This window comes from Talpa europaea, assembly GCF_964194135.1.
Source record: "Talpa europaea genome assembly, chromosome: 7".
NCBI lineage: Eukaryota > Metazoa > Chordata > Mammalia > Eulipotyphla > Talpidae > Talpa > Talpa europaea.
In genome coordinates, this window is record NC_140074.1 from 82190908 (window position 1) to 82206612 (window position 15705).

At 34.5% G+C, this 15705-nt stretch overlaps 1 protein-coding gene across 4 annotated transcripts in view; it reads right to left on the minus strand.

Moving 5' to 3' along the window:
- NF1 (neurofibromin 1) overlaps positions 1–15705 on the minus strand; it is a gene marked incomplete at both ends in the record, with an annotated part of 273922 nt that overhangs the window by 28730 nt on the left and 229487 nt on the right. For all 4 annotated transcript variants that reach the window (XM_084237353.1, XM_084237352.1, XM_084237351.1 and 1 more), the window contains 10 exons: positions 1038–1164; positions 4787–4927; positions 6950–7051; positions 7565–7679; positions 7818–7879; positions 8113–8327; positions 8788–9067; positions 9201–9341; positions 10165–10358; positions 15268–15470. In XM_084237353.1, the coding sequence (XP_084093479.1) occupies positions 1038–1164; positions 4787–4927; positions 6950–7051; positions 7565–7679; positions 7818–7879; positions 8113–8327; positions 8788–9067; positions 9201–9341; positions 10165–10358; positions 15268–15470 (1580 nt within the window). The remainder of the gene's footprint in view (positions 1–1037; positions 1165–4786; positions 4928–6949; positions 7052–7564; positions 7680–7817; positions 7880–8112; positions 8328–8787; positions 9068–9200; positions 9342–10164; positions 10359–15267; positions 15471–15705) is intronic.

Here is a 15705-nt window from a genome sequence, read left to right on the forward strand (position 1 = left end):
GTTCTTCTAGAAATACAAGATAACCAAGCACTTTATTAGCCTATTGCAATCTTTCCTCAAGGTATCCTATAGTATATAAGTATATATAATATCTTTTGAACAATCCTTTTTCACCTTAAAGATTAAAACTCAATCTATTTTGCTGAAATCTTATAAGGTGGTAAAATGAAATGTATGCATTCATAGTGCTGAGTGTACGTATATACATCAGGTAAAAATTGGAGTAACCGCCATGATCCCAAAAGTCTAAGAATCATTTTAAGTTGATACAAAATAGTAGACTCAAGTTCCATACTGAATCTCTGAGACAAAATTCAGTACTGCTTAAGACCATTGGTTCACACCAGCTTTTTATCCCAGGCTTTACAGTGCTTTTGTCTCTGACTTACCACCACATGCTGTTCACATTAACTACAGTCTCTGGCCATGACTGCCGGATGTTAATAAACCAAAGCTAACATACCAGTGAAGTCAGCAGTGGAGAGAAAAGCCAGGTTAGGAATGAATCAGCTGGTTCTGAGGAATAGTTGGAGAGCACCACTATAAGCAATATAGAAATCTCAAGAGGTGAGGGTAGAGTGTCAAAAAGATGAGGCTCTATGGTATATATAATAGTAGGATTGAGCCACAATAAATTAGAAACAATGGAAGAAAATCTATGATCAGATCTCTAAGATAACATTTTCCAATATAAATTAGTCAAATGAACATTTGCTGATTTGCAGTCTTATTTTGATAATCAAAAAGATACTTGGGAAGTACCAGCAAACAACATAGCTATGATAAAGTCCAGTAATTAGGAACCTTAAGACGCAATTCTTTTGCTTTCTAAAGGAAATCTGATAACTGATGTGGAAACAGGTTCTGTTAAAAAATACACAGAGTAAAAAGTAATTCAATCAGACAGACATAGTTTGCATTTAAATTAAGATATATGAGCCAAATTATTTCAACTAATTTCAAGAAATCAATTGTTTTAGTTACTTCTGGCTTCTTGATACCATTTCATAAAAATATTCTGACCCCAAGGTCTCTACCTTTTAAGAGATGTCCAACCAGTGCGAAGTTAAAGTTAGAGTTGAAATTGAGTCCAACAAAATGATCCATTTGTTTGCAGTGCCATTCCAGAGGATTCCGGATTGCCATAAATACTTCCTCTGGACTCTATTAAAGATGAGATAGTTGATGGGGGATTCACACAGTAACTTTACTTAAAGGATCACTTACTAGTTTTTGGTTGTGTTTAACAGTTATGACATGGTAAGTAATTCTTTCAAGTTGAGAGAAGTTACTTTCAGGTGACTACAGAAAACCACATAAGAACATTTAAAATACTACAAATAAATTAATGAAGAGAGTCAAGAATATCCTTAAGATGGTGGAAGATGAAGTTGTTTTGATTTACAAAATAAGTACAAAATAAATCATTGTCAATTTACATCCTGGTGACTTTTTAAAAATTAAAAGTATTATTGTTTCAAATAAAACTATTCACTGAATTGTACATGGCATTTTATGTACCATGGTTTTGAAAATTCAGGAGAATGAAGAGAATCCATATTTACTGAGTATTTGCAGTATACAGTATATTAAAACCTTTATATCAAATCTACCCAATAGGTATTAGCTCCATTTTACAGATTCATTCATTCATTCATTCTTTTACTAATCAAATACTTATGTGCTTTTGATGTGCTAGGCATGGTTCTAGTTTCTGCAAATCCATGAGAGGACTGAAAAGACAAATCACCTTGGTGGATTTCAGTCTAATGTGGAAAAATGAGGTAACTGGAACTCAAAAACACTATGTAACTTGCCCAAGACAATCAAGATTTTAACAATGTTCATTCCAGGAAAATCTGCTCTAAAGTTACTGTGGAGGGCCTCCCTGGTGGCACAGCGGTTGAGTGCTGGGTTGCAAAGCTGCCCACAGCCTCTTTAGCACCAGTTCGATCACTGGCCATCAGGTGAGGGTCCCACATGGTGCGCAGACCTCTCCTGCCGTCCACTGCTCCCCTCAGCAGTGTACTTCGTCAGTCTGCCTGTTCTGCTCTCTGCTCTGTCTCTGGTGAATTCTCTCACCCTCCCACACTTCTGACTGTACCCAGTGCTTGTATAAATAAATAAATAAATCTTTGGGGAAAAAAAAAAAAGTTACTGTGGATTTCAGTTCACAGGTAAAAGTACTAGGAACCCCTTCCCCACACACACACACAAAAAAAAAAAAAGAAGAAAAAAAATGTGGGAAGGAGTCTATAGCAGCAATGTTTATATTAGAAGAAACAAAAGGTTCATTATGGGCAAATTGCTGGATAAACTGTGGTTCATGCATACTGTAAAATACTCTGTAGCCATGAGAAAGAACTATACACTCACATACCTGTGTGTATGTATGTGTATACTTAGAAAGACATCCATTTTATATTGTTAGATACAAATGCAGATTGCAATATACTGTTAAAACATATGATTACCCATATTCAGTTTATATATGGAAGTATATTTGAAGACAAAATTTTTAAAATATTTAAAGTATAAATATTTAAAGTAAAATATTTAAAGTATACGTCATGGTCAACAAGCAACTGTAAACCAGAGACACACTACAGGGGGTAGTGGGGAGGAAGGGGCGGGGAGAGGAAGGATTAGGGTCAAGATAATGGGGGGTGCAATTGTATGGGGAATATAACCAAAATGAAAATGCATACATTGTGCAAAAATGAAAAATGATATAAGAATTATATAAAATAAAATATTAAAAAAAATAAAGTATACATCATGGTGACTTGATACATAATGTGAAATGATTCACTCTATAGAATCAAATACATCCATCACCTTGCATATATACTCCTTTTTTTTGGTGATAATATTTGAGTTCAACTCTCAGGAAATTTCAATTGTACATGACAGTATTATCAACTAAAGTCACCCTGTTACACGTTAGATCTACTGAAGATCTACTGAAAATCTAAATCCTCAGCCTTATTCATCTTGCATACCAGTGACTTTTAACAAAGCTATAATTCTGATTCCTAGTATCCTGGGGCACTGGAATCAAATTAGGTCCTGCTAGTGGGCTATTCTGGCAGTGAAAATTCTAGTGTAGATAGATATTCCTAAATAAACACTTCAGTCATACTTTTTTTTCTTAGAAGGTCACAAGGTAGGGATAGGATGGATGTGAGATCGCCGGGAAGGAAGTCACACATGGAAGTTCAGTCATGAGATGCTGGTGACTGTCTCTGTCCATGGATTGGGAAGAGGCCCCTCAAGTGTCCTTAACATTCAGACTCCTATTAGAGTTGGGTTGCTTTTGTGTTTGTGTGGCTTAAAACAATTGAAATTTATTCCCTCACATTTCTGGAAGCCAGAATTTTGATATCAAGGTGGGTTGAAATCAAGGTGACAGCATGAAAGTATAGTATGAATAGTTTTTTTCTATTCATACAAATAGCCAATAACTAGCTACTTCTCTATCTCCTCTGTCCCTAGATAATCCCAGAAAAGAGAAATGGAGATTGGGAAACAGGGGCTCTTGCCCCAACTCAGATATATGAGCATAAACAAGTCACTTAACTTCTTTGTTCTTTTCTATTTTGTGAAATGGTGGTCTGACTGATAGACTCCAAGGTAGCTTCTGCCTCTAGAATTTTGTCTCCACATATTTCCCAGAGCCCCATCTATGCTGGTTCTACCCTATATTTGGTTGACTGAACAAATAGTGTTTAGAGAAGGCATATCCACACTTAAAACTGCTTCTGTTTTTTTTCTATTTCTTTCTACCCAGAGCTCTGTTTAATTTCACTTCAAGCAAATCTCTTGCTATATACACATACCCAGCTTTTAAAAAAGTTCCTCTTTTCTTCCAGACTTTTAAAGTGTCATATTCCCTCTTTTATACTTTGTGACGCAAAATCTAGCCTCAATCAAGATTGATAAACATTAAAATATTAAGGAGTGCTAATGGTATGTTTTAAAGTGAGATTAGGCAAAGCAAAAAAAAAAAAAGTACAAGCACCCAAAAATGTCCTTTAGACTGTCCAACCTCCTTACCTGCTTCTAACTACACTTATTTTTTCATTAAGTACCATTATTCAATAAAAACAAATCTGTTTTTAGATTATTCTTCATATGAAAAGGGGAGTGGTTTGGAAAGGCTAACCTTTTCCTCTGGGTTATGAAAATTACAAATAATGAATGCATCGCACAGGTATGGTAGCTCTGGTATGGTAGCTCTTCATATTATTTACCCCTATTCTGTTTACTAGTATTGAGTGAGTACTATTTTCTGCTATTTTTATGTAGAAAATATGCAGTGAAGTCTAAATACTTATTTGTGAACTGGTAAGGAACTACACTTAAGTTGTACATTATAGATACTCATATTTAAGGTATGGATCGCTTCTGATTTTTTTTCCAAAGATTTATTTTTATTTATTTATGCATTCAAGAACTGGGGTGTAGGCCAGAGGTACAGGCCAGAGGTGCAGGGGGGTGAGAGGATTCACCACAGACAGAGTGGAGAGCAAAACAGGCAGATCTACTGAAATACACTGCTGAGGGAAGCAGTAGGTGAGACAGCAGTCTGCTGTGCAATGTGGGTTAGCTCCTGGCCAGGATCGAACTCATGCTGCAATGGCTGGCTATAGCTTGACAGCGCTGAGACTGTAACCCCTGCCCCACCAAGGAGGCTCCTCTCTTCTGATTTTCAAGGACAAAAACGATAAAAGAGGAGGGGCTCTAAATATGCATAATCTAGGAGCCTAATCAAAAGCTTGCTTACCTTGTCATTGAATATCCGGAGACTGTCCAAGGTGTGTAGGTTTTGTTCAAGAAGTGCAGTGCCTGCTGAATACAAGTTGACCTCATCGAGCTGCAGCACAGCCACAGCCACCCAAAAGAGGGCTTTATGCAGAGGGGAGTCCTGACAAGAGAGACATGTTTCAAGTTAGTAAGATGAACAACAAAAAGGTCTTCAGAAAAAAGTACAAAGTGAAGCCTGTAATTCCCCAGATTATGCATACTTTCTCTTTTGTGGAAGGTAAATACATGGGCAAACTTCATCTCTTCCATCTATTTCACTGAAGACACCATTAGCCATACTGAGAGCTTAGCAAATTTGGTTTCTCCCTTTTCTTTGACTCCAAAATCCAGTAACTAAATTTTCTTGATTCTTTCAAAGTAATTTCTTTTGTATCTGCTTACTTGCTACTGACACTATTCTTTGCCAGCCTTCTTTGTTCTCAATATGGATTCTTTCTCCCCATTCTATTTTACTGTCTACAACACCATCAGAAAGCTCTAACTCCTGCTTTTGTCATATTATTTATCCGCTTGCAAATACATGTATATTTCAAACTTCTTTTCTGAAGAATGCTGGATGTTAAATTAGCTCTAGCTAAACTTTACAACCTTCCCTCTCACTATTTTCCTGAAAATTTTCTCCATTTCAACAGAATGATGAAACACCATCCCTCCAATGTCCCAGCATTCTTTACTACTACTCAAGGCTTTGTCCCTTTCTTTATATTAAATCCTACCCATCTCTTTAACTTTAGATTCTATTCTTTCAACTTTCTTTTCACTCTTATCAGTATAGTAATCTCTCTCTTATTTTGGGGAGCCCCTACTTAGCTGTATGGTATATAGAAAAATACACGGACTTCAGAATCAGCTAGCCTCAGATTAGAATCATGGGTCTGTCTTTAATTAGGTGCATGGCCTTGGCAGGTTATTTAGCCCTTGTGAGTCTCATCTTAACTTATGAAGATAAGAGAACCACTTTGTACAATTTAGGGTTAGGATATATGGAGAACATATTAACTCAATAGCAGGAATCTACATCTTTACAGTAGGATATTATTCCGCTGTAAATAATAATATCCTAGATATTGTGTGATTATTTAGTCCAGTTTATTCATTTTATCCATGTGGAAATATGATGTCTGTGCATGTTAATGATCTATTTGAGGTCAAAAAGCTGAGATCAGCTCAGATCATCCTAAAACAGTGGCCACATGAATCTACTCCTTTCAAGTATCATCTTTTAGCAACCAAACTCTTTTTTTTAATAAATTATTTTATTTTATATAATTCTTACATCATTTTTCATTTTTGCATTATGTATGCATTTTCATTTTGGTATACTTCACCTAGTAATGACCATAAACATACCATTTTTTTTTTTTTTTTTTTTTTTAAAGGCGAGTCAGGGTCTTGCTATGTTGCCCAGGCTGGAGTGCAGTGGCTATTCACAGGCGCGATCCCACTACTGATCAGCATGGGAGTTTTGACCTGCTCCGTTTCCGACCTGGGCCGGTTCACCCCTCCTTAGGCAACCTGGTGGTCCCCCGCTCCCGGGAGGTCACCATATTGATGCCGAACTTAGTGCGGACACCCGATCGGCATAGCGCACTGCAGCCCAGAACTCCTGGACTCAAGCGATCCTCCTGCCTCTGCCTCCCGAGTAGCTGGGACTACAGGCGCGCGCCACCACGCCCGGCAACATACCATATATTTTATTTGCCTTTTGTTTTTATTATTCATTCATTCCCCAATTCCCACACTCAACCAAGAATACAAACTTCATAAGGGCAAAGGATTTTACAGTACTATACCTCTAGCACTTAAAACAGTACTTGGCATGTAGCAGTCAATTAATGCTCAATTAATACCTACTGAATCAAAGAATTAAGTATATTATCTTTCTTTTAGCACTGAAGAAGCATGACTTACAAGCACTTCAGAATATATTCTTTAGTCTTCCGCTAATGTAAATACTTCAAACAACTGAATTTTAAGACAAGGAGTTATACTGTAACTATAGCTTTTTCTTTATAGTTTCTTCCTCATCCTTGTTTTCTGAACTCTTTGAAAAATAAGACAAAATCACATTTAACATAGATACCCCAAAGTGAATGTGCTCATTTTCTTTAGAGTTAATTACCTTATTAAGAAGTGGTTGTAATTTGGTTAGTGCTATTACTGTAGCTTCTATCAGAACTTGACTGTTGTAAGTATCAGGTCCTTTTAAGCAACTCTCAAGTGCCTGTTAGGGAAACAGAATTCTTTATTTTACTTTCAGTGAAATAAAACATTAACTTCTAATTTGAATCTGAGGATTAGTTCAGGAATAACTGCTTATTTAATAAGTGCTAGAATTATTTACAGTGCTGTGCAGATCCTAGTAGTCAGCTCAATACACATTTGAGTTCTTATTTTTTAATATATAAAAAATCAGACATTATTAAGTTAATTACAAAATGTATGATTTTATATTAAGCTCTACAGTCATAGTCAAATGCTTTGAAAACTGATAAAATATCAACAGTATACTGTCTTAGCAAGAGACAATACTTATTTTCTTTTAAAGACCTCTTCTTTAGAGTATTCTTCACTTCAAATTACAAAAGTAAAAAACCAAAACCCATTTTAAAAATATTCAATAAGCACTATACAAGACATTTTATTAAATTCAATTTTAAATGTCCCTTAGAAAAATGTAAGATATGGTTTACAGCTGGGAACAACAAATAATTGGGAGGAGGGTAGGGGGAGGTACCTTGCTAAGAATACGGATTATCTGCTTTATTTGCCCATGAGATACTCGTTTGCTAATACAGCCAAAGACCACAAGAGCTCTTGGTTGCAGGGATGGATTATACTGGAATGCAAATCTGCAATAAAACATCCAATGAGCTTATGAAAAACCTCTGTTTATATATACACTAAATAAGTAAAACATTGATTATGCAGTAAAGTAGTATCTCTCTTTTCAACAACACACACTTTTACAACTTACATTTGAGACATACCTTTGAGCTAGCTCTGTCCACTGATCCAGCCACTTGCATGTTGGAATATCTCTCATACATGCCTTAAAAAAAAAGATACTCAATATATTTATGGACATAAATGTTTTTATAAACACTTAAATGCTTATTGTAATGTCATTTTATAAATGAAATATATGTCATCAATAAACACATTCTATGGAATATTTATTTAAGCATTAAATAAAGGTAGAATAAACCAGTATTTATTTCTTCTATACAGTACTAGTGCATTTTAAAACATGATCTAAGTTTCTTGTCACTTTGCTTTATATACCTCCATGATCTCCAACAAAGCTTCTGTGACTGTCTCCAAGGATGTCAAAGCAAACGTTTCCCTCTCATAGGAGCCAGGAGAGAATGACCTGTCCCGATAACTGGAACGAAATGCAATGACAGCAGCTGACTTCACTTTGCTAATGCCAAACAGCAAGTAAAACTTGGGTAATGAGAATTCTGTCAAACTGAGTCTCAAAACTTGCTTGGTTTCTTCTGTAAAAGAAAAAAGAAACAAGTAAACACTTTAAAAGATATTAATTTTTAAATTCTGAAGTACCATGTTGCATTTTGAATTTAGAAAACTTGAATATCATAATCAAAATTACACCAACCTTCTACATACATTATCTTAATACTCATTGCTTTAGTGCCATTCATCCACAAATTTGTGTTAGTAATGCAATACTGTCAACTGGTGCAGAGTCTTTAGCCTATTTGATATCTACATGTATCTATACAACAAACATACACAGAAAGTCTATCCAACAGCTTGATACGGAATGGAAGCAATTTATTCTTTATTTTTCATAAAATTTCATGTCATTGCCATAGGCTTAAATAAGTAGCTTGATGTCGAGGCATTAAAGTAACTAATAATACTATCCAGGCTAAGTAGGTAGCATAAAATGGAGAAAGAAACCCGTGAAACAGAAATTACTTTCCTGGAACTTACCACTAAAATGAAGCTGTGAACAAGTACACAGAGAATGAATGATATTAATGACCAATCCATGTGTAGATGCTCTCAGGGACAGTGGCCCTGTGGCTACTAAGAAAGTAACAACATGGAAGAGGTAGGGGAGATGAGCTGCCACATCGAGGGAGTTGTTGAAGGAGAGCATTAGCATGTAGCGTGCTAGAATAGCAATATCATCCCACATAAGATGTTGTTCTAAAGTAGGAGTTGGAGATAAGCATGTCTTGTCAATTATTTTGCACATCCTTCCAATAACCTGTAAAGCAGAATTTTTAAAAAAGTCTTATAAAAAATTCGTTTTAACTTTAAAATGACTAACTAGAAAACAAAAGAACCCTTCTAATGATAATATATCATGCCATAGTCCAGGAAAAAGGAAAAGTCATTACCTTGCTTGAAACCAATTTCACATTTCCAGAAGCCAGAGCTACAGCAGTATCTGCCATCACCTCAGCTTTTATTGATCCCAAGCCACCTGTTGCACTGGTTTTGATGAAACTGTCTAGTACAACATCAAGGAGATCTGTAATCTGGTGGGAAAGAGCAAAGTTAACTTGTTTTAGTTGCTCTACCAAATTAATTTTCATAATTTAAAAAGACTTCAAGGAGAAGCCCAATTAACATGAAAATTCTTTTTATCTGATGCTCTGAAATACATTATAATTACAGACCTGGTAGCAAATATAATCTATCATAAAATATCCAAAAAGGATTAGGATATTCATTTGATTCCTCCAGAGATTAAGAGACCAGTATTCAAAAACAAAAAATTTCACATGTATTACTTTCATTCAGTTGCAAAGCATCTCTATTTTAAGATAATAATGTACGATCAAAATGAAATATAGTTATTTTAAAATATAGGAAGTAACATCAAGTGCTGAGATGTTTTTAAGGCTATGAAATTGGCTCCAAGGTCACTTAAAATTATTTGGAGGATTTGCTAAAATTATTTGGAGTATTTATGGCATTATCTGAATAAGGGTGTTCCTCCAGTGATTACTTTGAAGAAATGATATTTACCTGAAATACTTCCATTATAGTTTGAGGAACAAGTCAACAGAAATGACATTCTATTTACTAGAAATGACATAAGATTTTTACAGTTAAATTTGACATAATTGTGCCAAGGAGAAGAGTGTTAAAATAATTGTTCTTTGAGACATGCACTAGACATTTGCGATCTTTACCACATAAAGAATTAGGTAGGTCTGTGCATGCTTTCTGAAGAGAAGAACGTCTATTTTACAGCTATATCTGTAGTGCTAAGCGTGGTGCTTCTGCAAAAAGTGGGTTCCGGATAGGTGTGTGCTTGAATGTCATACTAGATGAATCTTTAAACAAATGCAATACCTGCCCAAGGCTCCCCCATATTTTTGCTTGAATAGATGGGTACATCTGTTTTTCATTTATAGTCATTGTTATCAATTTATCGAGAATAGCAGTAACTCTCTGTCGTTTGGCATCATCATTATGCTTACAAAAACGGACTAGGTTAGACAGCCATGGAGTCATGTATTCCAAACAAAGGTGTTTTAATTCAATACCTGGCAGGGGGAGGGGGGAAATACATTATTAACACAGTCAATGAAAATTACATCAACAATTATTTAAAAATAAAGGATTGAAGGTTTGGACAATATATTATTGAAAACAGAGATGAAGAAAGAGAGTAAGTCTTAAAGAAAGTTATTTTAATAGTAAGCCTATTTTAAAAGTTTTGTTTTTTGACACCCTTTTTAATAATGTCTCTTTTAGTTAAAAAATCGGTTAAGTTTTATTCGAATTATAAAATGAATATGCAGTGATTCCTTATTACTTATTGTTAATAAGTATGTTATATATTATACTCTAACAAAGTAACATAGAAAGTTTGGCAAAAGGAAATCACTCCACAAAAATGAAATCCATATATATTGGTGGATCATACTTCATCTCTTCAGGTTTTTTCCCAAACCCATGTAAATATAATATTTATGTGTGTATATCTATACATGAACCAACTCCAACTAATTCGCAAAAATTAGGATTATGCTATATATGCAGTATGTTCTGAATGTTTTTCACTATACATTATACTGAGATTATTTATTCACTTAAAATTCTTCACAAACATTTTTAACTTTTATTTTGAAGTAACTTCTAGTCTTACGAAAAGATACAGAAATGGGGAAAAAAATTCTCTATGTAAGTTCACCTAGAGTCCCCAAGGACTTTTTTGGGGGTTGGTAAAATAAACACAACATAAAACTTTCCACTTTTTGTGTTCAGTGCAGTGGCATTAGTATATTCACACTGTTGTATTAATTATCACCACCATTTATCTCCAGAACCTTTTTTCCCAAAATGAAAATGTGTACTTCATATTACTCCATCCAGATCTGAAAACTTAGGGTTTTTTTATTATTTTAGTTTTAGACTGCTTCAATTTTTGCTATTATAAATAATGCTGTATAAAGGTCAAAAGTAGGCAAAATAAATCTATGGTAACAGATGTCAAACAATGGTTACTCATGGTGAGGGAACAATATTAACTGACAAGAAATCTCTGGATGCTGGCAATGTCTTGTATCATGATCTGGGAAATGGTTTGTGATTCACAGGTAAAAACTCATGAAGCCACTCACCTAAAATTTAAGCACTTAAAAAATATGAATGAAAAATAATGCTATGATAAACATCTGAACATCAATTCCTTAGGATACATTGTAAAAAGTAGAATTATGAGGTCAAACGGTATGAACATTCTTAAGAATCTCGATATCCATGTTCAAACTGCTTTCTAGAAAATATTACTACTGTTTACAATTCCACAGGCCATCAACACTATGTAAAATTTTTTTCATCCAATTTGATAGTTGAATATATTCTTACTTTAATTTTTATTAGTAAAACATATTCTTTTTTTATCATGACTTACATGCTACTGATCCATTTCTCTCCTTAATCTCTAAGAACTCATTATGGTTAAAGATATTAATCTTATAGTTGCTGCAAACAGTTCCTAGTTTTAACTTTTACTCGTATTTTTTGAAGTAGAGATGTTTTGAAGTTTTACTTGGTCAAAAGCGTATTTCCTTTGTTTTCATCTATCACTTTTTTGCTTCATAAGTCTTCTGAATAAGAAAGCATCTAAGTATTTTTCCTCTTCTTTTAATGTTTCCAGTTTTTTCATGCTCTTAAATACAGCAGAACTTATTTTGGTATCTTGAGGACTGGAATGAAGACCCAATTTAATTCATTCCCCAATCTTATTTCTGAAATGATATAATCTCTCTCCCATCACTTTGGGGGTGCTTCTTTACCAATCTGTATCCTTTAAAGTCATCTGACTGCTGATTCTTGAATACTCTGTTTTAATTATTGTAATGCTATACTTTGTTCAGATACCTGTAATGCTGAATTTCTGTTTTTCTTTTCAACATTGTCATAGCTGTTTCCGCACTTTCAAGTAAAATTTGCAATCATTTTAGGTTCTACCTCATTTTTCTAGTTTTATTGAGTTATAATTGAAAAATAAAATTGTAATATTTTTAAAGCATGCAATGTGACGATTTGATATAAGTATGTACTGTGAAAGGGTTGCCACAATCTATCACCACATAATTTTACTTTTTTTGTGTTTGTAAACACTTAAGTTCTACTCTTAGTAACGTTCAATGATACAATACAGTATCACCAACTTATCACCATATTATACATGAGAGCCTCAGATCATATTCATCTTATAACTTCAAGTATGTACCCTTTTACCAACCTCTCTCCATTTGTCCCAACCCTCCCATCCCTGGCAGCCATTTTATTCTTTACAAGTTTCTACTTTCTGTGAGTTTTTTTCTATGCATTTTAAGTATCACATTTAAGTGATCTCATGTAATAACTGTCTTTGGTTTTCAGATCTTTATTTACTTATTCCTTTTTACTGAGGTAACACTGATTTATGACAATGCATAAGTTCCAGCTTTATATCAACACCTATATATATCTCATTATGAAAGCCACCAAAAACCTAGTTTCTACCCACCACTATAGAACTGACCCATTCTTTTAACACTCCCACCCACCTGTCCCTCTGGTAACCACCATTTGGGTGTGAGAATCTAAGAGCTTATTACGTTTGTTCATTTGCTTTATCTTCCATATATGAAAGAAAGTATATGGTGTTTGTCTTTCTCAATCTGATTTATTTCACTTATAACCCTGTCAAGGCCCACCCATATTGGGGAAATGGCAGGACTTCATTTTTTTTTTTTTAATAGTATTTCATTATGTATAGCCATTCATCTATGGTAAGTATTTAAGTTGTCATCACATCTTGGTTATTATAAATAACCACTTTTCTAATGAGATTTCATTGTATTTTTCTTTGTTGCTAGAGCCACATTTTCCCCCAGTTTAGAGAAGACCCTTTAACATTTCTTGCATTGCAATTTAGTAATGATGAACTTCTTTTGTTTTTGCTTGTATGAGAAACTCTAATGTTTCTTTCAACTAGAAAGAAACAACCCTTGGCAGGATTATATTCTTGGTTAGAAGTTTTTTCCTTTTAGCACTTTGAGTACCTCAGCCACTCTCTTCTGGTGTGCAAAGTTTCTGTTGAAAAATCTGATGATATCCTCATGGAGTTCTTGTATGCAGCAAGCTGATTTTCTCTTACTGCTTTTACAATCCTCTTTAACAGTCACCGTCTTAATTATAAGATATCTTGGTGTGGATCTCTTTGAGATCCTCTTATTTGGAACTCTCTGGAGTCCTACATATGTTACCTTCTCCAAATTAGGTAAGTTTTTGGCCATCATTTCCTCAAATAATTGTTGTACCCCTTTCTCTTCTCCATCTGGGAGAATGCAAATGTAATCCCTCTTGATACTTTCCCAGGGATCTCTTAAGGTATCTTCACTTTTTAAAATTCTTTTTTCATTTTGTTGTCTGTCTGGGTAAGTTCTACTTCTTTGTTTTATTGCTCACTTATCTGCTCTTCTGCTCCTCTGCATTTTTTCAATTCTAGCATTGTATTCCTCAGTTTCATGCCTCATATTGGGATCTTTCTTAAGCTTTCCTGTTCATTCATTCTTCTCCCAAGTTCAGGAAGCATATTTACTTTGAACTTCGTCAGATAGTTTATCTCTATTTTTCCTCTGGATCTGTCTTGCTCTCTCATTTAATATATGTTCTTCTCTGTCTCCCCATTTTGTCTGATTCTGTTTGTTTCCATGTATTAGGCAACACTCTACCTCCTCTCCTAGTCTCAAAGATTTAACTTCTGCATTTGATGTGTTCTGGAGTTCAGGACTCACTATTCTCTGGTCACTTGAATGAAGGATTCAAGGTGCATGCCTACCTCGCTATGTTGGGGTGGCACAGTGGGTGGGGATATTAATACAACCTGACTGCTTTCAGTAGGTGAGCATAGTTGTGACTGCATAGAACTGACTGGGTGGTGCTGTGGGAGTGCCACATTTGCTGCTGTTTGGGGTGCATAAGCTTGAGGCCATCAGTCTGGCTTGCTAGTATCATGCATCTGCTGTGTCTTATGCCTCATTCTTTATCCTCAAATCCCTTAGTTATTTTGATGGGATTGCTTTGGATCTGTAGTAATCTGGGAAGAATTGTTCATTAATAAAATATGTCTGTTCATTCAATTTTTCGTGATTCTCAATAAAGCTTTACACTTTCCTTGTTTTGTCAGCCCTACAAATTTTCTTTTAAAGGTTACATTCTTACATCTCTTCTTATAAAATCTACATATAGTGATCTGGTTTCAATGAATTATGAAGGTTTTCAACTACCTAATACTAAAAAAAATTAAGAAATGTGCTTAAATGCAGAAAAATAAAGTTTTATGTATTATGGAAAAAGGGAAGGGAAAAAATGTCAGGAAGTAAAGCTGGGAAAAGAGCAACATTTATACAACTACAGGGTAGGAAGATACAGAGATGTAATGAGTGTGTGCTAGATTTATGAGACTTATTCAAGACAGATTGTCTCTGGACCCTGTATTATATGCCACTGCATTCTGCATGTGCAATATGTCCATAAATGATAAAATCATAGTTCAAAGTCAACCTAAGTAAAGAGAAAATGACTTGTTTCCTAAAATCAAGGGGACAACATAAATACTTATTTGGAATAATCTAAGAGGAAAAATGCTGAAGCTAATTAAACTGAAACACAGTGCAAAAAATACTCTGTAAACAGTCCAGAGAAAGGCAAAATATTAAAATCTTGCCACCTTGCTTTTATTGCCAGAATTTTGGTGGATTTCTTAATGTAGTGTTAACAGTAAGTTCCTTTAGAATTCCTTCAGTCATAGAATACCACTGGTGAAAATTCAGAAGAGTAAAGAAGGGAAAATGTAATTAATTAAAGATTTCACTGGCAAATTCTGAAATGAAAGGGTTGTCTTTGAATCCTGTTAGAATCATTATTATATTAAAGAAAATTATCATTACTTACTAGATTTGCTAAATCCAGAAATACACTCTTCCAAAAATTCTAAGGTGAGGTGTGGCTCATTGGCTGCCAGTGTCTTACTAATAGAGACAATAAAAAGAGTGTTGTTGGCAGGGATACATAGACCTGATGTCTCTAGTAACTGGCCCTCGATTTTTAAATTAAAGGTACAAGTTAAGGCACACAGAAGATTATAGGCAGCTGACCTAGGAGAAAGCACAAATGAAGTTGTTTTAGAACTTGTTTTTTCTTACAATTCCAATTTTTTTAAATAACATACAACTTATTCTATTACAAAGCAAAACCAACTATTACTAAATTTTATGATTAGAGATGTTATGACTTTATGGTTTAAACCAAAAATACCTCTTGATCAGTTGGTGATCTTTTTAAGGGAGATTTCTGACATAGCCAGAAGACGACTGTGAGTCTCTTAAGATA